This window comes from Salmo salar, chromosome 08 (assembly GCF_965601325.2).
Source record: "Salmo salar chromosome 08, fSalSal1, whole genome shotgun sequence".
In the NCBI taxonomy this organism is placed as follows: Eukaryota; Metazoa; Chordata; class Actinopteri; order Salmoniformes; family Salmonidae; genus Salmo; species Salmo salar.
Genome location: NC_138298.1, coordinates 17,039,713 through 17,060,066, shown reverse-complemented (window position 1 = coordinate 17,060,066; position 20,354 = coordinate 17,039,713). Strand labels below are relative to the sequence as shown.

At 43.6% G+C, this 20,354-nt stretch overlaps 2 protein-coding genes across 2 annotated transcripts; both read right to left on the bottom strand.

Annotated features, from left to right (window-relative positions):
* Positions 1-203: 203 nt before the first annotated feature.
* On the bottom strand, positions 204-3,857 carry LOC123744266 (uncharacterized). Its single transcript, XM_045723186.2, has 3 exons — positions 3,326-3,857; positions 2,808-2,938; positions 204-2,615 (listed from the first exon to the last, which is right to left on the bottom strand). The coding sequence occupies exons 1-3, from the start codon at positions 3,600-3,602 to the stop codon at positions 1,440-1,442; spliced, it is 1,584 nt and encodes a 527-aa protein (XP_045579142.2). The 5' UTR covers positions 3,603-3,857; the 3' UTR covers positions 204-1,439.
* Positions 3,858-7,678: 3,821 nt separating this feature from the next.
* Positions 7,679-20,110, bottom strand: LOC106610116 (uncharacterized). Its single transcript, XM_014209286.3, has 7 exons — positions 18,993-20,110; positions 18,457-18,587; positions 18,080-18,262; positions 14,221-14,373; positions 13,436-13,547; positions 13,075-13,202; positions 7,679-9,596 (listed from the first exon to the last, which is right to left on the bottom strand). The coding sequence occupies exons 1-7, from the start codon at positions 19,273-19,275 to the stop codon at positions 8,598-8,600; spliced, it is 1,989 nt and encodes a 662-aa protein (XP_014064761.3). The 5' UTR covers positions 19,276-20,110; the 3' UTR covers positions 7,679-8,597.
* Between the last annotated feature and the right edge of the window lie 244 nt (positions 20,111-20,354).

Sequence of the window (20,354 nt, the reverse complement as noted above, 5' to 3'; positions counted from 1 at the left end):
AGTTCACTTTTATATCACGCAATTATCCAATTAATAGTGGCCACTACTGAGAGATATCGTGGGCTACCCTCAAATATCTGAAATGACATGATCAATTGATGTTTACTGATAATTAAAAGCATGCAGTTACTGGCTGAAGAACTTTGATGTAGCTAAATGTGCACCATTGTTTTGCATGGAAATGTGTAGTTCTGACTAGGTGATGATATTACAACCAAATAGTTAACATTTATTTAACAATCCCTTGAAAACGGCACACAGTTGTCAATGGTTTTAGAGGAGCTGGGGTCTCTTTTCCCCCCAAGCAGGCAAATCGAACACTCTGCATCTTATTGTGACATTTTATTGATAACGACCTATTGGCCAGTGAGAGGCTTTGAAGCCACCGGTAAGCCATATTGGCACTCCCCAGAAGGAGCATGTCCTCCATAGGAATGAATGGAATTCTGCAGTATTTCAATGAAAATGTTTCAAGGACAAAATGACATGTATTAAAATGTTTCAAGGACAAAATTACATGTATTAAATACATTTCCTTCTGGGGAGTGCCAATATGGCTTACCGGTAGCTTCAAAGCCTCTCACTGGCCAATGGGTCGTTATCAATAAAATGCTGCTCTATGCAGAAATCGCTCCCCCATTTCCTGGTTGTTCAAATTCAATTATAAACTGGGTGGTTCGAGCCCTGAATACTGATTGGCTGACAGCCATGTTATTTCAGACCCTATACCACGGGTATGACAAAACATGTATTTTTACTGCTCTAATTACGTTGGTAACCAGTTTATAATAGCAATAAGGCACCTCGGGGGTTTGTGATGTATGGCCAATATACCATGGCTAAGGGCTGTGTCCAGGCACTCCGCGTTGCGCATATGAACAACCCTTAGGCATGGTATATTTGCCATATACCACACCTCCTTTGCCCTTATTGCTTAAATAGTTCACCTAATTTCCGTTTGTGACAAAACAAGTAAGTATAATGCAGAGAATCAATCTACCATCTAAACCGCTGTGAAATATGTTTTCCATGACCAAAAATATTATACTTTCAGTTGTTTGAAGCTGGTGTACAAAAAGGTTAGTAAAAGACGCAAAATATTTTTTACAAGGGTGGGGGAGTGCCAAGATGGAGGCGCGGTTTCAAAACAGCGCCCTTATCAGTCATCTAGTGTAATATATAAATCGACAGTCTGGATTCTCCTCCTGGAAGAGAGGTGATACAGAGGACACAGACATATACGAACAAACAGATAAAAACACTATCAACATGGAGAGTTTACCCATCCCCACTACATTTGAGTGCTATACTGAAAAAAGGCAGCTATGTAAGTCAAAAGTAATCAGTGGATCTTTTCTGCTGACAAATTCATCTTTGTCTTTAATGCAGGGTTTGATCCAAACGTCAGAAGCTATCGAGTAGAATGGTTACTTTCTATATCATAGAATGGCATGGTTTTTCTGCTGGTGTATCCTGAGGTATCTCCTCTCGGAGAACCTCTTCCCGCAGTGCGTACAGGCGAATGGCCTCTCTCCCGTGTGGACCTTCAGGTGCATCTTCAGGTTGCCTGCCAGGGCGAAGCGCATGTGACACTGGGTACAGCTGAAGGGTTTCTCCCCTGTGTGGACCCTCTGGTGCATCTTTAGGTTGTCCTGGCGGGAGAACCTCTTCTCACACTGGGTACAACTGAAGGGTTTCTCCCCTGTGTGGACCCTCTGGTGCCTCTCCACCTTCTGGGGACAGCTGAAGCCTTTGTTACAGAACATGCAGAGGAATCTTTTCTCTTTACTATTGCCTGATGTGGCTCCTTCTCCCTGAGCCTGGGCTCTAGCCGTGTTGTTTGAGTTCAATACCTGATCGAAAAGGACGTCGCCATGTGAATCAGAAGGTGCCATCGACGTGAACACTGGGTCACGACCCCTGAACGCATGTAAAGAGGAGAGGGTGGCGACATTTAGATTTGTCTCTAAGCTTCCCCTGTAATTTAAGAAATCGCTGCCCTGCGAGTGTCCTTCTCCTAGGTGACTATCTGCATTCCATGTGGGAGGAGCGTCGCCCTCCACTTTCACCTCATCTACCATTATAACCTCCCCTTTCTTATCTAAGCACCCTTTAGAGTATATACTACTACTGTACCGGTTCCAGTCCCCTCTAGACAGATCAGTCTGTGTCTCTAAAACCAAGGGTATTTTGCCAGGATCTATTTCTGTAGCGTAAGAACAAGATGGATCATCACTGCCAGTGTCTAACGCGTCACCATCACCATCCCCACGGGAATGAACCGTCCTCTGGCTCTGGTGAAATACTGGTAAATACTCTGAGCCAGGAGCAGGAGGACAGCCCAGTGGCCCTAGTCTCTCTGGGTCTGATCTGTGGTCAGATCCTGTGTGTAAGAACCTGTGTGTTACAGTTAAAGTCTCGGTGTCGGACTCTGACTTGAGGACAGCGTTCTGCATTCCACTGATGCTGTGTCGGGTCCTGGGCTGCGCTGGGGCAGGGTCCTCCGTGGCTACAGGGGGCGCTCCAGCCTGGATGTCGCTGCTGTGCCGTAGGTCTTCCTCTCCTTCAGACCTCTCCTGTTTGACCCCAGGACCTGCAGCCTCTGCATCTGCAGACTGACACAAGAAGAGAGGAGGTTATTACTTGTACATGAGTTGAACAGGATAACAATGTCCTAGGGAAGTCTCACAAGCTCCCCTATGGCAGATAAATGAGGATGTACATAGCTGAGGGGACCCTTTCTGAAATAAACGGGCACATTTGATTTACCAAGTAACACATTTTTTATGCAACACTATGACACTAACCTCTATCACGATAATGTGCTGGGTTGAGGTTCCACTCCCCTCATCAACAGTGATTGGTTGGTCATCTCTCCATGTATTGTGTCCCGCTGGCTTCACAAAGCTCCTGTGGCCTCCAGTGAGATGTCCTTCACCTGAGAGAGTGATTTGGGGGAAATAGGTGGTTAGGTTAGCTACTGTCAATGTTCAACACTATATTGTACAATATTGACATTGTCTACAATTGGCAAGAATGTAAGGTAACACCTCTAACTTCCTGATATACTATTTATTGATTGATGTATTATGTTCCATGCATCATTGTTTTCATTGGGTAAATAATATGAAATGCAGTAAATCAAGAATTTCTAACCAGAATTCTGGTTAGAATATGACATTGTGTCTTTGTGCAAGATAGCTAAGTAATCAGGGGAATTATTGCATACTATCCTAAAACTGACCATCTATTTATTTTTATATATTTATACACACATATATGAATGGCGACAGGCCACCCAGTCTCGGCCTTCTGCAAAATGTACCTTTTGCCATTCCTCTGTATCGGTCGACGATCTTGACACTACTGGGACGACTGGCGAGAACGCGCTCTCGCACTGTCCTCTCTGCGCGCTCCCGTGCCACCTTCAGTTCCAGTAGTTTCCTCCGCAATGCCCTATTTTCTTTGTGGCTTTGAGTTATTTCCAAACGAAACACTGCATAGTCGTCGTCTACGAGTTTACAGATCTCTGCCACGGCTGCATTCGCTAGCACCTCCATGATGGAGGCTATTTGAGTGTGAAAAACCATACAGTTAGCCATTGTTAGCTAACGTTAGCAGATAGCTAGGTAGCGTTACCTAGATAACATCTATCAACCAAGTCCTGTCTCCAACGCGAATTAAACACTACATATGGCAAGTATGCGATGCTGTGCAGTTAAATGAGTCATATTTTAGGTTCCAGGGTGTTTATAAACGTCTAAATAACAACAATAAAAACGCTATCGTGGAAATTGTTCTTGTTGACTTCCGTGTACTTCTTTGTGTGAGTTTCCGCCAGACTATACAAGTATTGCTGCCTTTCACAGGTCGGAGTGTGAATTGCACATTGTCACACAAAAAGGGGAATAAGTCTCACCACCAATCTAATCCAGGGATGGGACGTGATTGGTGTAACACTTCTCCCCCAGCTAACAAACATGACTCCAATAATCAACTAATTATGACCTTCAGTTTAGAATGCAATTAGTTTAATCAGCTGTGTTTGCTAGGGATGGGGAAAAAGTGTGACACCACTCTGGTCCCCAAGGACTGGAGTTGCCCGTCCCTGATAACCCTACACATAAACACCCCTATCCCACTACTTTAGCCCTACCAGATCCTGCTCCAGGCCAACAGACCAGGAGCATGGAACCCCTTCACTTAAATCCCCCTGTAGATCTCTTGCACCCACAAATGTCTCTGCTACTTCCACTACCACATGTATTTTCTGGGATTCACGCTTCATCAGTGCAGTACAATTAATATCCATAGCAATAAACACAAGAAATCCAACCTTACTAAAACTCATCCTCTCTGGATCCCTCTCTTATTCACAGGGGGGCTCCCAGTCTAATCACTCATCCTTGGGCTATCCTATACTCTCTTCACTGCCTCAGAATAGGACACTTTCTACCCCTCTCAAACTCTGGCAATCTCAACCTGACTCTCTTTCAAAGCGCACTTCGGATCCCCAGCTGCATGGGCACCCCCACAGTGGAGACTGCTTTCTTTATCCCAACTTTACACTACCTCTGACTATGCCCTCCTGTACATTTCCCACATCACGGGATCTCCTTTCTACACACTGCTGCAATATGTCCGAGTCCTTAGTACATAAAGCACCGTAGCGGGTTCGGAACATAGGCCCTCACAGTTTAACAAATCCTAACCTGACCTTATCAGGTAGAAACTCTGTGTCAAAGCTCAACAAGACAGACCGTATTCTCAGTCTCGCCATTGCCACCAGGTCTACGTCTCACCAAACAGTGGGCGTCACAAACACCAGGAATATTATTTTTCATTTGATCCACCTCTACACTCAATGCTACCCACCTGATCACTTCTTTGAGTGGCACCCTGCTCCGAAGAACAAAGCACTACACATGTCGATCCCAGAGGCACATGGCACAGTTTCCCCGCTGCCTCTGGGCGGAGGATGCTCAAAAAAGCTAAACAATTCCACTTCTCAAAACTTTGACAGATGTACAGTTCCCAGTTTGTCATTTACTCCGCTTGAAACAATGTACGGGTTGGCCCAAAAAATAGAATCCACCTCTCAGGGCAAACGTTGGAAGTCTCTACCACACCTGTCACCTCAGGTACTTCATCCTGGTCTGGCTCACTTCCAAACACCATGTCACAACCTCGTTGGTGACTTGTTGTAACAGGAGACAGGATCTCACACTCAGTAGTTCATCTGTACTCTTTAACACCATTACTAGGTATATATTCAGAAGACGTAGGTTTGAGCCTGGCGCCTTTCTCCCCATTCTTCCACGTCTGCGTTATAAGTCAGAGAGAACTGGACAAATCATAGAGATAGATAGAGGACTCATATTTGTATCTGTGCCATTTTGGCTTCAGTGATAGCATGGACAGTGCCATTGAGACAATCTCCATTTTGAATTAGTACGTTTTCTTATTCACGATTGGCTGATGACCCGGTTGGACATGACTCCAACAGGGTTACCAGGAAGTCCCAACATGTTGACTTCATTAAAATGGTGGAAGCCCTCAATGGCGCATTGGCCTTTTGGTCACTAGATGTTTAAATCATTCTCTATGAGCCAAATCAAGACACCCCACTTCCATTTACACTGAGAAAGGATCTTATTGGTTGGGGTCATAGCTCAAAGGGTTTGGTTAACCCTCCTGTTGTGTTCGTTTCATGTTAATTAGTTGTGTGTTCCCGGTCCAAAATGACCGCCCCATTATAGATGATTATAAATCCATAATAATGCATATATTATTACCTAATGTTGTGTTAGATCTTTTTATCAACTTAAGTCCACAGAGATGAACTGATATCATTACGACAGATAAGATCTAACCCAGGCAAGAACTAAACCGTGTTTACCAATTAGGGTTTCCAATCTCTCCAAAATAATTTTGTGATTGATGGTGTCAAAAGCGGCACTAAGGTCAAGGAGCACGAGAACAGATGCAGAGCCTTGGTCTGACGCCATTAAAAGGTCATTTACCACCTTCACGAGTGCATTCTCATTACTATGATGGTGTCGAAAATTAGACTGGAGCGTTTTCTATACATTATTTATATGAGTCAATGTGCTACAGCTTTTTTTTGAGATAGCGGAATGAGATATTTGATATCGTCTGATCGTTTTTTACATTTTCGAGTCAAGGTTTGGATTTTTCAGTTTAGGCTTTATTGCTGCCACTTCCAGTGAGTTTAGTACACATCTGGAGTATAGGGAGCCGTTTATTATGTTCAACATAAGAGGGCCAAGCACAGGAAGTAGCTCTCTCAGTAGTTTAGTTGGAATAGGGTCCAGTAGGCAGCTAGAAGGTTTAGAGGCCATGACTATTTTCGTTGATGTGTCGAGAGATACAGGATTAAAAAACTTGAGCGCCTAAATTGAGTCTGTGTCCTGGTATTTCTGGACAACTGAGTTTGAGAAATCCGTATATTTTTAGTATTTTTATGATCATGAATTCATCACTGCTGAAGTGAAGGCCATCCTTTCTTGGGGAATGCTGCTTTTTAGTTAGCTTTGCGACAGTATCAAAAATAAAATATGGATTGTTTTTATCCTCCTCAATTAGGTTGGAAAAGTAGGCTGATCGAGCAGCAGTGAGGGCTCTTCGATATTGCATGATACTATCTTTCCAAGTTAGACAGAAGACTTCCAGTTTGGCGGAGCGCCATTTCTGTTCCAATTTTCTGGAAGCTTGTTTCAGGGCTTGTGTATTTAGTGTATACCAGGGATTTCTTGTGACAAATGTTTTTAGTTTTTAGAGGTGCGACTGCATCTAGGGTATTATTCAATGTTAAATCCTCAGTTAGGTAGTTAAGTGATTTTTGTACTCTGACATCCTTGAGTAGGTGGAGGGGGTCTGGAAGGGCATCTAGGAATCTTTGGGTTGTCCAAGAATTTATAGCGCAACTTTTGATAATCCTTGGTTGTGGTCTGAGCAGATTATCTGTTTCGATTGCAAACAATATGATTTTGGTCCGATAGTCCAGGATTATGAGGAAAAATATTTACATCCACCAGTGGACTGAACAACCTCTGTACCTTTTTTAGATTAGGGTTAAGGTTAGTTTTAGGGGAAGGGTTAGCTAACATGCTGAGTAGTTAAAGTAGCAAGTAGTTGCAAATTAGCTAAAATGCTAAATTTGTCCATGAAAACACGCAACCATTGGGTTGCTAGAAGTTTGCTTTATGCGCCCACCCATCCCCCCTGTCCAACCACCCTCTTTTTGTTTTAAGTAACCTACTGTCATACCAAAAGTAACATATACTCATTTGAGTGTCCCGGATTTATGTAGGCTAATGTAATGTAACCTAACTTAAAGTAACATATCATGCTAAATGGAGTGGCATGGATTTTAGTAAAACATAATATGTTTTGCTCTGAGACCAGGCTGACTACGTTTAAGTCCTATACTGTAGTTACAGAATGACTTCATTGTTGTTAAACCTATCATGGTGGACATAAATATGGGTAAAAAATAAGTAATAATAAATCAATATTCATCGGACAAACCTGACTAAACTATTTGTACAATAGGTATTTGTGTAGGTATATTTAGTGAGTGTGTATTAGCTGTAAAGCTGTCGGGTGTATGGAGAATAGGGTGAGATCAGATGTGATGTATACTAAGAGAGTCTCATGAAAGTTTTTTGTGTTTATTAAACATTTAAAAAAATGTAATACACCATATGAAAACCACACATACAAGTCTCAACAAAATAATCTGCATTAACTTGATGAACTGCATTAATTCTCATTAAAAGTGTCTTGGTAAAAAATAAAGTAGTTAAATGGATGTAATGAAATAGGCATTGGTGAACATTTATATCCTACACAGTACAAACACTATGTAATATACCTTTTAGACTTATATATGCATTATACTGTTTATATCACACAATATCTGGATGCAATATTCTATTCAGGAATATTCAACACTGTCCCTATCATTATTCCAAATGCATCTGTGGATCTTTTCTGTTGACAGTAATGAAAATGAATCTTTGTCTTGAGAGAAGATTAAGAAGCATCCCGATTGGCTCTATGGATCTGGCCCACCTGACCGAGCCTATCCAGAGCTCTGCTGCGAGGCTTGGGGGTGGGGGCCTAGTGGGGGCTTCCACTGTGACAGTTAACCAATGAGCAGCATGAAGTAGGAAGATAAGAGGGTAGATAAAGATGAGGAAGAAATCATGCTCTGTACACACAAATAAAAGGAACTCAGAGAAAGAGACACCCTCAAAGAGTACATGCATGGTTAGGTGGGCAAAAGGAGAGAACTACTAAATGTGAGGTAGAAATATTTAAGGGTTAGCTTGGAGGAAGAGAAGATCTAAGGCAAAAAAAAGAGAGAAAGTTAAGGTTGGCAGCATGTCACCAATGATGGGGAGACAATGTGCTATTGGGTGGCCCTAAGGAACTAGGGGGTTACAGTAGTGATTCCTGTACCCTGAGGAGGGAATGGTTACCTTTTATGTTATGAAGTGTAATGGTTTTTCTGCTGGTGTATCCTGAGGTAGCTCCTCTCTGAGAACCTCAGAGAAGGCGAATGGCCTTTCTCATGTGTGGACCTTCAGGTGCCTCTTCAGATGGTGCTGGTGTGAGAACCTTTTCTCACACTGAGGGCAGCTGTAGGGTTTCTCTCCTGTGTGGACCCTCTGGTGCCTCTTCAGGGTGCCAGCCTCTGAGAAGCGCATGTGACACTGGGTACAGCTGAAGGGTTTCTCCCCTGTGTGGACCCTCTGGTGGATCTTCACATAGTTCGCCTCAGCAAAGCACTTCCCACATGTTGGGCAGGCGTACGGCTTGGCAGCGTCGGTCTTAATGTTCGGCCTCCCACGTTGTGACCCAATGACACCAGAGGCGGTAGAAGCAGGAGCCACCCTCATCTGGTTAGTCTTTGCGCTCCCTCCCTGACCTCTAGCCATTGTTTCGGTGTTGTTGGGATTGTGTGCTGTGTTATAGGCTAGATACCTCTTGTGGTGAACACCCATCCTGACCCTGTCTGTATTGGTGGGGTAACCATGAGGTAGTTGAGGAAGGCTAGACCCAGGTCCAGGATTTCTATGAACCCAATCATCAGGCGTTAGATGAGATCCTGAAGGAGAAGACAGACTTGCTGTTCGACTCCCACCAGGGGGTTCTCCCATCACTCTCTGTGAAGGCTGAAGCCCTGGGTGACCTGCTCTGTTCATCATGGATACTGTGGTGTTTGTATCATAGGAACAGGAGGGTCTATCTCTATCAGCCCCAGGTCCTGTTTCATCCCTGCACTGAGACTGGGAAGAGAAGGGTCTGGGCTGCAGACTGGATCCTCTGTCTCTCGCATGACCACCAGGACTGAGGTTGTTCAGTCCACCTGTCCACTGGTTGTGTTCTGTGTGGTGGTGGAGTCTCTGTCCCTCGTGGTTCGGTCTTGGTTCTGACTCGGGAAGGAAGAGCAACGGCTCCTGATCCAGGGTCCTGATCTGGGGCCAGGGTTTGTGACCGGCCACTTCAGAGGTCCAGTCTCTCCCGCCAGCAACGCCGGATATCAGCAGTTCCTCATGGACTGCAGACTGTAAACACAAATTGGACGGAAAAGCATGAAAGTTTATATAAGAAATGATTTGCTGTACACATAGAAACGTGAATATTAATAACCACAGTCAAGCCCATCTCTAACACTGTGATTAAATTACCTAACAATCAATATGGATCCATTGGAGTTCATTATAAAAAATGTCCATATGTGTTGATTCAAGAATTAAGTATAATGTTTTGGTTCGACTGAGATAAGGAAAACTCAGTCCCTGTAATGATGCAAAAATAACCAAGTCAGTCAGCACAGTCAATTTTGTATTGAATTTCAACAAAATGGTATATATACACTCACATAACGTGAAGTACGGTACTTTCATTGCACAAAACAATACGTGGCAAGAAGAATAACTTTCTCACTTTGGTAACACTACATTTTTCTGTAAATCTGGTTCCCTTGCTTTGTTAAAATACATTTTTGAAAACTTTGGACAAAGTTAAACATTACATTACAAAGACCTTCAATACTTTGTGTCAAGTAAACATGAATTAAGGCAATATCCTCAACTCACTATTAAAAAAACAGTATCATCCTAAAGGAACATATACTGAACAAAAATATAAACGCAACGTGCAACAATTTAAAAGATTTACAGAGTTACAGTTCATATAAGAAAAGCAGTCAATGTAAATAAATAAATTAGGCCCTACTCCATGGATTTCACATGACTGGGAATACAGAAATGCATCTGTTGGTCACATATACAGATACCTTAAACAATAATGGAAGGGGCATGGATCAGAAAACCAGTCAGTATGCAGTGCGACACATCTCCTTCACATAGAGTTGATCAGACTGTTGATTGTGGCCTGTGGAAGCTTGTCCCACTCCTCTTTAATGCCTGTTGCAAAGGTGCTGGATATTTGCGAGAATTGGAACACGCTATCGCACACGTCGATCCAGAGCATCCCAAACATGCTCAATGGCTGACATGTCTGGTGAGTATGCAGGCCATGGAAGAACTGGGAAATGTTCAGCTTCCAGGAATTGTGTACAGATCCTTGTGACATGGGGCAGTGCATTATCATGGTTAAACATGAGGTGATGATGGCACGACAATGGGACTCAGGATCTCGTCACGGTATCTCTGTGCATTCAAATTTCCATTAATAAAATGCAATTGTGTTTGTTGTCCGTAGCTTATGCCTGCCCATACCATAACCCCACCATGGAGCACTCTGTTCAATGTTGACATCAGCAAACCGCTTGCCCACACAACGCCATACACGTGGTCTACGGTTGTGAGGCCGGTTGGACGTAATGCCAAACTCCCTAAAACAATGTTGGAGGAGAAATTAACATTACATTCTCTGGCAACAGCTCTGGTGGACATTCCTGCAGTCAGCATGCCAATTGCAAGCATCTGTGGCATTGTGTTGTATGACAAAACTGCACATTTTAGAGTGGCCTTTTATTGTCCCCAGCACAAGGTGCATCTGTGTAATGATCATGCTATTTAATCAGCTTCTTGATGTGCCACACCTCTAAGGTGGATGAATTATCTTGGCAAAGGAGAAATGCTCACTAACAGGAATGTAAACAAAATTGTGCACAAAATTGGAGAGAAATAAGCTTTTTGTGTGTATTGAACATTTTGGGGATCTTTTATATCAGCTCATGAAACGGGCCAACACTTTACATATTGCGTTTATACTTCACCAGTGAAGCATTTTTACAGACACCCTTACACCAACCCCTGAGCAAGGCAATTAACCCACTGTTCCCTGGGCGCTGAAGACGTGGATGTCGATTATGGCAACCCCCTGCACCTCTCTGTTTCAGAGGGGTTGGGTTAAACGCAGAAGACACATTTCAGTTGAATGCATTCAGTTGTACAACTGACTAGGTATCCACCTTTCCCTTTCCATTACATATCATCTACTCTGTCTCATCAACTCATTCTTTCCTCAGGTTACCTTATCCAGTTACCTATACATCCAAAACCAACAGAATGAAATACAAACAATGTAGACCCTCTGGTGCCTCTACATTTTGATGAAACATAGTGAAGCTCCAAAATGTCCTACCCTGGAAGCCTGTTTGAGACATAAGGAAGTGGATGGCGGCAAATGTTTTACATTTAACCTCGGACAAAGTTCTAGGTCCTAAGAAACAAAGAGATCTGCTGTTTGATCTGGATGGTTGTACAGTCGTCTCAAATAAAACTGAAGGATCTCGGAGTTGCTTTGGACCCTGATCAATTTTGACAAACATATCAAGAATGTTTCAAGGGCAAATGTTTTCCATCTTCGTAACGTTGCAAAAATCCGAAACCTTTTGTCCCAAAATTATGCAGAAAAGCTAATCCATGTTTTATCATTTCTAGATTGGACTACTGCAATGCTCTACTCTCCGGCTACCCGGATAAAGCACTAAATAAACTTCAGTTAGTGCTAAATACAGCTGCTAGTATCTAGAACCAAACAATTTGATCATATTGAGATAAAACTGTCCAGTTTGAGAATTTGTTGCAGCTCGTTCCAGTCGCTAGCTGCAGCAAACTGAAAAGAGGAGTGACCCAGGGATGTGTGCGCTTTGGGGACCTTTAACAGAATGTGACTGGCAGAACGGGTGTTGTATGTGGAGGATGAGGGCTGCAGTAGATATCTCAGATGGGGGGGGGAGTGAGGCCTAAGAGCGTTTTATAAATAAGCATCAACCAGTGGGTCTTGTGACAGGTATACAGAGATGATGCTGAGAGGAGGACAGTGCACCGTCTAGCCATACTACCAAGTACTTGTATGAGGTGACTACCTCAAGCTCTAAACCCTGGGGTTTTAGGCTGGGTTTCTGTATAAGTACTTAGTGACATCTGCTGATGTAAAAAGGGATTCATAAATACATTTGATTTGATTCTCACACTGGGGGCAGCTGTAGGATTTCTCCCCTGTGTGGACCCTCTGGTGCCTCTACAGGCTGGATAAGTGGGAGGAACTGGCCCGGCACAGGTGGCAGCTGAACGGTTTCTCCTCCGTGTGTATCCTCTGGTGGATCTCCACCTGTTCCGTCTCAACTTCTCTCATTTGTCAATTTAGTGTTGAGTCACTGGCATTGTCTGAGGTCTGGTTTAACATTAGGAGAGTGTGAGGAGGATGAAGGCCAGGGAGTGTCTGTGTTGTCACAGGGTCCATGTTCCAGTTGATAGATCCTATAGAAGGCAGGCTGAAGGCAGCATCTGTTAGGGGGTTAACCTGAGGTGCCATCAGTCTCTCTGAATGACAACTATTGGAGCAGGATGGAGCATCGCTAGCCGAGTCTGTGTCTGTTCTCTCCCGCCACATACGGACACCTCACCGTCCCCGCAGACCAAATCTACACCTCGCCCTGGTCTCAGCCAGTCTGCTGTCATGGAGACTAAATTAGGATGTTGTTTTGTGTTCGACTGTCTGTTTCTAGTTGTGGTTAACAATGTTGTTCCCCAGCCCAGAGTTGAAGATGCTGTCCCAGCCACTGACCTCAGCCATGTCGCCTCTGGTCCTGGCCTGCTCAATGACGTCGTCCCCAAGGCCCTTGGCTGCACCAGTCCGAGTCTGGGAATCCAAGATGGCCACCCAGTCTCCTCCGTTAGCCTCCAGCCAACCACCTGCAGGAAGAGGTTACAAAAGAGACTTTACAAACATGGAAGAGAACTCTACATATGGAGTTTCTTTCGTCAATTACCTGGTCAAGTTCATACATTATAATGTGTGGTTTTGTATGTAAACATAAGTTGTATTGATTTCATTTTATGAATGAAGTAAGAATATTATCCATGTGCATCCCTATTCCCATTGAAGATCTATTACTGTATGTAGGCTATATGTATTTCTCCGTTACCTTGCTCCCCCATCTTTAGTCCACTCAGCAGATCAATGCTCTCTGGTTCATCTTCTATTGTCTCCTCTTTGACTAGCAGCAGATCAGGCTTCCCATCCTCCATGTCTACTGACTGTAAGAGATACAGAGTGAGAGGATGTTGGATCAAGAAATCTGATATGAGCATCCTGCTATGGAGCATCTTCTGATTGGACAATGAGGGACTGCTACAGTATGCAAACATATTAGTTAATTTGATTACTTGACCCTCTTTAATAGTTAATTTTTTTTATTTCACCTTTATTTAACCAGGTAGGCGAGTTGAGAACAAGTTCTCATTTACAACTGCGACCTGGCCAAGATAAAGCAAAGCAGTTCGACACATACAACAACACAGTTACAAATGGAGTAAAACAAACATACAGTCAATAATACAGTAGAAAAATAAGTCTATATACAATGTGAGCAAATGAGGTGAGATAAGGGAGGTAAAGGCAAAAAAGGCCATGGTGGCGAAGTAAATACAATATAGAAATTAAAACACTGGAATGGAAAATTTGACAGTAGATGAGTGTGCAAAGTAGAAATACTGGGGTATTATAATTATAATAATGGGCATTATAATTCAAAGGCATGGTCTACAAAGAGTCTCAGAGTAAGAGTGCAGATCTAGGATCTTTACATATGTTATTCATTATAATCTAAAAGGCTAAACTGACCCTAGATGGGCACTCCTACTCTGAGAGGCTTTGTGGATACAGACCCTGAACTAATACCATTCAGACAGTAGTTTACAGTGGGCTCACCTCAGTGAGACTGTGTGTGGTCCTGTGCTGCTCAGCTGGTTCCTCTGTGGGTTCAGGAGGAGGTGTTGTCTGGTTGTCCTCCATGACCATGGTCCCCTCAGGGTTCCCCAGACCCTCCTCCTTCACCAGCAGCACCTCTGGACCCTCCTCCTCCTGGAAGAGACAGGTGATACAGATTATACAGACATACACTCCCTCAGGTACGTACACACAGATAATAAACACACTTTAATGATGGAGTGTTTACCCATCCCCACTACATGAGTCCTATACTGTAGTTACAGAATTACTTCATTGTTGTTAAACCCATCATGGTGGACATAAATATGATGTTGTGGGTAAAAAGTCAGCAATGATAAGTCAAGTAATCATCAGACAAGCCTGACTAGTGTATGGGTATTTGTAGGTACAGTGGGGGGGAAAAGTATTTGATCCCCTGCTGATTTTGTACGTTTGCCCACTTACAAAGAAATGATCAGTCTATAATTTTAATGGTAGGTTTATATGAATAGTGAGAGACAGAATAACAACCAAAAAAATCCAGAAAAACGCATGTCAAAAATGTTATAAAATGATTTGCATTTTAATGAGGGAAATAAGTATTTGAACCCTCTGCAAAACATGACTTAGTACTTGGTGGCAAAACCCTTGTTGGCAATCACAGAGGTCAGACGTTTCTTGTAGTTGGCCACCAGGTTTGCACACATCTCAGGAGGGATTTTGTCCCACTCCTCTTTGCAGATCTTCTCCAAGTCATTAAGGTTTCGAGGCTGACGTTTGGCAACTCGAACCTTCAGCTCCCTCCACAGATTTTCTATGGGATTAAGGTCTGGAGACTGGCTAGGCCACTCCAGGACCTTAATGTGCTTCTTCTTGAACTACTCCTTTGTTGCCTTGGCCGTGTGTTTTGGGTCATTGTCATGCTGGAATACCCATCCACGACCCATTTTCAATGCCCTGGCTGAGGGAAGGAGGTTCTCACCCAAGATTTGACAGTACATGGCCCCGTCAAATGATGCGGTGAAGTTGTCCTGTCCCCTTAGCAGAAAAACACCCCCAAAGCATAATGTTTCCACCTCCATGTTTGACGGTGGAGATGGTGTTCTTGGGGTCATAGGCAGCATTCCTCCTCCTCCAAACACGGCGAGTTGAGTTGATGCCAAAGAGCTCCATTTTGGTCTCATCTGACCACAACACTTTCACCCAGTTGTCCTCTGAATCATTCAGATGTTCATTGGCAAACTTCAGATGGGCATGTATATGTATTCTTGAGCAGGGGGACCTTGCGGGCGCTGCAGGATTTCAGTCCTTCATGGCGTAGTGTGTTACCAATTGTTTTCTTGGTGACAATGGTCCCAGCTGCCTTGAGATCATTGACAAGATCCCCCCCGTGTAGTTCTGGGCTGATTCCTCACCGTTCTCATGATCATTGCAACCCCACGAGGTGAGATCTTGCATGGAGCCCCAGGCCAAGGGATATTGACAGTTCTTTTGTGTTTCTTCCATTTGCGAATAATCACACCAAATGTTGTCACCTTCTCATCAAGCTTCTTGGCGATGGTATTGTAGCCCATTCCAGCCTTGTGTAGGTCTACAATCTTGTCCCTGACATCCTTGGAGAGATTTTTGGTCTTGGCCATGGTGGAGAGTTTGGAATCTGATTGATTGATTGCTTCTGTGGACAGGTGTCTTTTTTACAGGTAACAAGCTGCGGTTAAGAGCACTCCCTTTAAGAGTGTGCTCCTAATCTCAGCTCGTTACCTGTATAAAAGACACCTGGGAGCCAGAAATCTTTCTGATTGAGAGGGGGTCAAATACTTATTTCCCTCATTAAAATGCAAATCAATTTATAACATTTTTGACATCCGTTTTTCTGGATATTTTTGTTGTTATTCTGTCTCTCACTGTTCAAATAAACCTACCATTAAAATTATAGACTGATCCTTTCTTTATCAGTGGGCAATCATACAAAATCAGCAGGGGATCAAATACTTTTCCCCCCCACTGTATATATGGTGAGTGTTCACTGAGTGTACAAACCATTAGGAACACCTTCCAAATACAATTTATCGGGGCATGGACTCTATAAGGTGGTGAAAGTGTTCCACAGGATTGCTGGCCCATGTTGACTCCAATGTTTCCCAAAGTTGTGTCAAGTTGGCTGGATGTCCTGTTGGGTGGTGGACCATTCTTGATACACGCGTGAAAAATCAAGCAGCGTTGCAGTTCTTGACACACTCAAACCGGGTGCACCTGGCACCTACTACCATACCCCATTCAAAGGCACTTAAATATTTTACAATCCATGTCTCAATTGTCTCAATGCTTAAAAATAATTTTTAACCTGTCTCCTCCCCTTCATTTACACCAATTGAAGTGGATTTAATAGGTGACATCAAAAAGGGATCATAGCTTTTACCTGCATTCACCTGGTCAGTCTATGTCATGGAAATAGCAGGTTTTCCTAATGTTTTGTGCACTCGGTGTATATTGGTAATAAAGCGCTGTTGTGTGTATGCAGAATAGGGTGAGATCAGATGTGATGTATGCTAAAGAGAGTCCCAATAAAAGTCTTAGAATGAAAAGTCCCACTTTGTGTTCATTGAACATAAACAAGTTTTAAATACACCACATGAAAACCACACATACTTGTCATGTCTCAACAAAAATATCTGCCTGAACTTAATGAACTGCATTCATTTTCTCATTAAAAAAGTGTCTTTGGAAAATTTGCAAACATCGAATACACAGTACAAACACAATATGAAACAGACTTTTAGGCTATACGTGCCTCATACACTGAGTGTATACCAAACATTATGAACACCTGTTCTTTCCATGACATAAACTGACCAGGTGAATGCAGGTGAACGCTATGATCCCTTAGTGATGTCAAGAAGGATTTTTGGTAACACTTCACTTGACACCCAGTGTCATAACACGTTGTGACATGTATTGCGTTATTTTATGGCTGGTTATGACACCTACATAAGAGTGCCCTGCTAGAGCCTCCCGGTCAACTGTAAGTGCTGTTATTGTCCGGCTCAGCCGCAAGTTGCAACACTCACTACCGAGTTCCAAACTGCCTCTAGAAGCAACGTCTACACAAGAACTGTTTGTCGTGAAATGGGTTTCCATGGCCGAGCAGCCGCAAACAAGCCTAAGATCACCATGAGTAATGCCAAGCGTCAGCTGGAGTCGTGTAAAGCTCGCCGTCATTGGACTTTAGAGCAGTGGAAACGCGTCTCTGGAGTGATAAATCACGCTTCACCATCTGGCAGTCCGACGGACGAATCTGGGTTTGGCGGATTCCACGAGAATGCTACCAGCCCGAATGCATAGTGCCAACTGTAAAGTTTGGTGGAGGAAGAATAAGGGTCTGGGGCTGTTTTTCAAGGTTCGGGCTAGGCCCCTTAGTTTCAGTGAAGGGATATCTTAACGCTACACCAAACAATGACATTCTAGATGATTCGGTGCTTCCAACTTTGCGGAAACAGTTTGGGGAAGGCCCTTTCCTGTTTCAGCAAGACAATGCCCCCGTGCACTATGCGAGGTCCATGCAGAAATGTACCAGTTCCAGTCCCCTCTAGACAGATCAGTCTGTGTCTCTAAACCAAAGGATATGTTGCCAGGGTCCATCTCTGTAGTGTAAAAACAAGACAGATCATCACCACCAGTGTCTAACGTGTCATCATCACCATCCCCACGGGAATTAACTGTCCTCTGGCTCTGGTGAAATACCGGTCAGTAGTAGAAGCCAGGATCAGGAGGTCAGACCGGAGGCCCTAGTCTCTTGGGGTCTGATCTGTGTTCAGATCGTGTGTGTAAGAGCCTGTGTATCGGACAGCGTTCGACTGACCTCCGTGATGCTGCGTCGGTTCCTGGCCTGGAGCGCAGCAGCGGTGGATAGGTCCTCCGTGGCTACAGGGGGCGCCACTCCAGATGCTGCCCCAGTCTGGATGTCTCTGCTGTGCCGTGGGTCCTCCTCTCCTTCAGACCTTTCTAGTTTGACTCCAGGACCTGCAGCCTCTGCATCTGCAGACTGACAAAGAAGAGGGGAGTACATGAGTTGAATTGGATATCAATGTCATAGGGAAGTCTCACAAGCTCCGCTATGGCAGATAAATAAGGATGTACATGGAAGCAAGTGAATACCTGAGGGGAGCCTTTCTGAAATAAACGGCCACATTTGATTTACCAAGTAATACATTTTTTATTCAAAACTATTACACTGACCTCTATCACGATAACGTTCTGGGTTGAGGTTCCACTCCCCTCATCAACAGTGATTGGTTGGTCATCTTTCCATGTATTGTGCCCTGCTGGCTTCACAAAGCTCCTGTGGCCTCCAGTGAGATGTCCTTCACCTGAGAGAGTGATTGGGGGGAAAGAGGTGGATAGGTTAGCTACTGTTCAACACTATATTGTACACTATTGACCATTTTGACACTGTCTAGAATTGGCAAGGATGTAAGGTAATGCTTGTAAGGTAATGCTTCTCATAACTTATTGATATACTATTTATTGATAAATGTATTGTGTTCCAGGCATCACATTGTTTTCATTGAGTAAATAATAGTAAATGCAGTAAATCAAGAACCTGGTTAGAATATGATAAGGTGTCTGTGCGCAAGATAGCTAAGTAATCATTATTATTATTATTGCATACAACCCAAAAATTGACCAAGACCCGTTGGTGTTGACACATCTAAAGCCACACAAGCGCAGAGGAGAAGGGGGCGACAGGTCCCGCAGTCTCCTGCTACATTTACCTCTTGCCATTACTCTGTATCGGTCGAGGATCTTGACAGTTCTGGGACGACTTGTGAGGATGCGCTCTTGCATTGTCCTCTCTGCGCGCTCCCGTGACACCTTCAGTTCCAGTAGCTGTAGTTTCCTCCGCAATGCCCTGTTTTCTTTCTGGCTTTGAGTTATTTCCAAACGAAACACTGCATAGTCGTCGTCTACGAGTTTACAGATATCTGCCACGGCTGCATTCGCTAGCACCTCCATAATGGAGGCTATTTGAGTGTGAAAAACCATACAGTTATCCATTGTTAGCTAACATTAGCAGTTAACAGCTAACTAGCGTTACCTAGATAACATCTATCAACCAAGTCCTGTTTCCAACACGAATTAAAGATTACCTGGGGTATGCGATGCTGTGAATTTAAATTGATCATATTTTGAGTTCCAGGGTGTTAGTTAATAAACATCAAAATAATAACAACAAAAAGGCTTTTCAGTTCTGTTTTCTTTTTCTTCTTTTAAGTTTTATTGGTGAATCGCAACCAACTGCCATGTGCATACACCGCCACCTACTGTACTGGAGTGTGAGGCCCATTACGAACTATCTATTCCACTATATTATCTTAACTAACCCTGAATTCATAATAAAATAAAATAATTCCCTTCAAACCTTCCTACTTCCATTACCCCCACCCAAAATGGGACTGCAGTGGAGAAGGTGAAAAGCTTCAAGTTTCTCAGCGTACACATCACTGACAATCTGAAATGGTCCACCCACACAGACAGTGTGCTGAAGGCACAACAGCGCCTCTTCTACCTCATAAGGCTGAAGAAATTTGGCTTGGCCCCTAAGACCCTCACAAACTTTTACAGATGCCCAATTGAGAGCATGCTGTCAGGCTGTATCACCGTCTGGTACGGCAACTGCATTGCCCACAACCACAGGGCTCTCCAGAGGGTGGTGCGGTCTGCCCAACGCACCAATGGGTGCACACTGCCTGCCCTCCAAGACAATAACAGCAGCACCCAATGTCACAGGAAGGGCAAAAAGATCATCAAGGACATCAACCACCCGAGCCACTGCCTGTTCACCCCGCTACCATCCAGAAGGCGAGGTCAGTACAGGTGCATCAAAGCTGGGACAGAGAGACTGAAAAACTGCTTCTATCTCAAGGCCATCACTGTTAAATAGCCATCACTAACCGGCTACCACCCGGTTACTCAACCTTGTACCTTAGAGGCTGCTGCGCATATATATATATATATATATATATATATATATATATATATATATATATATGGAATCACTGGTCACTTTAATAATGTTTACGTTCAGATTTACTCATTTCATATGTATATACTGTATTCTATTCTACTGTATTTTA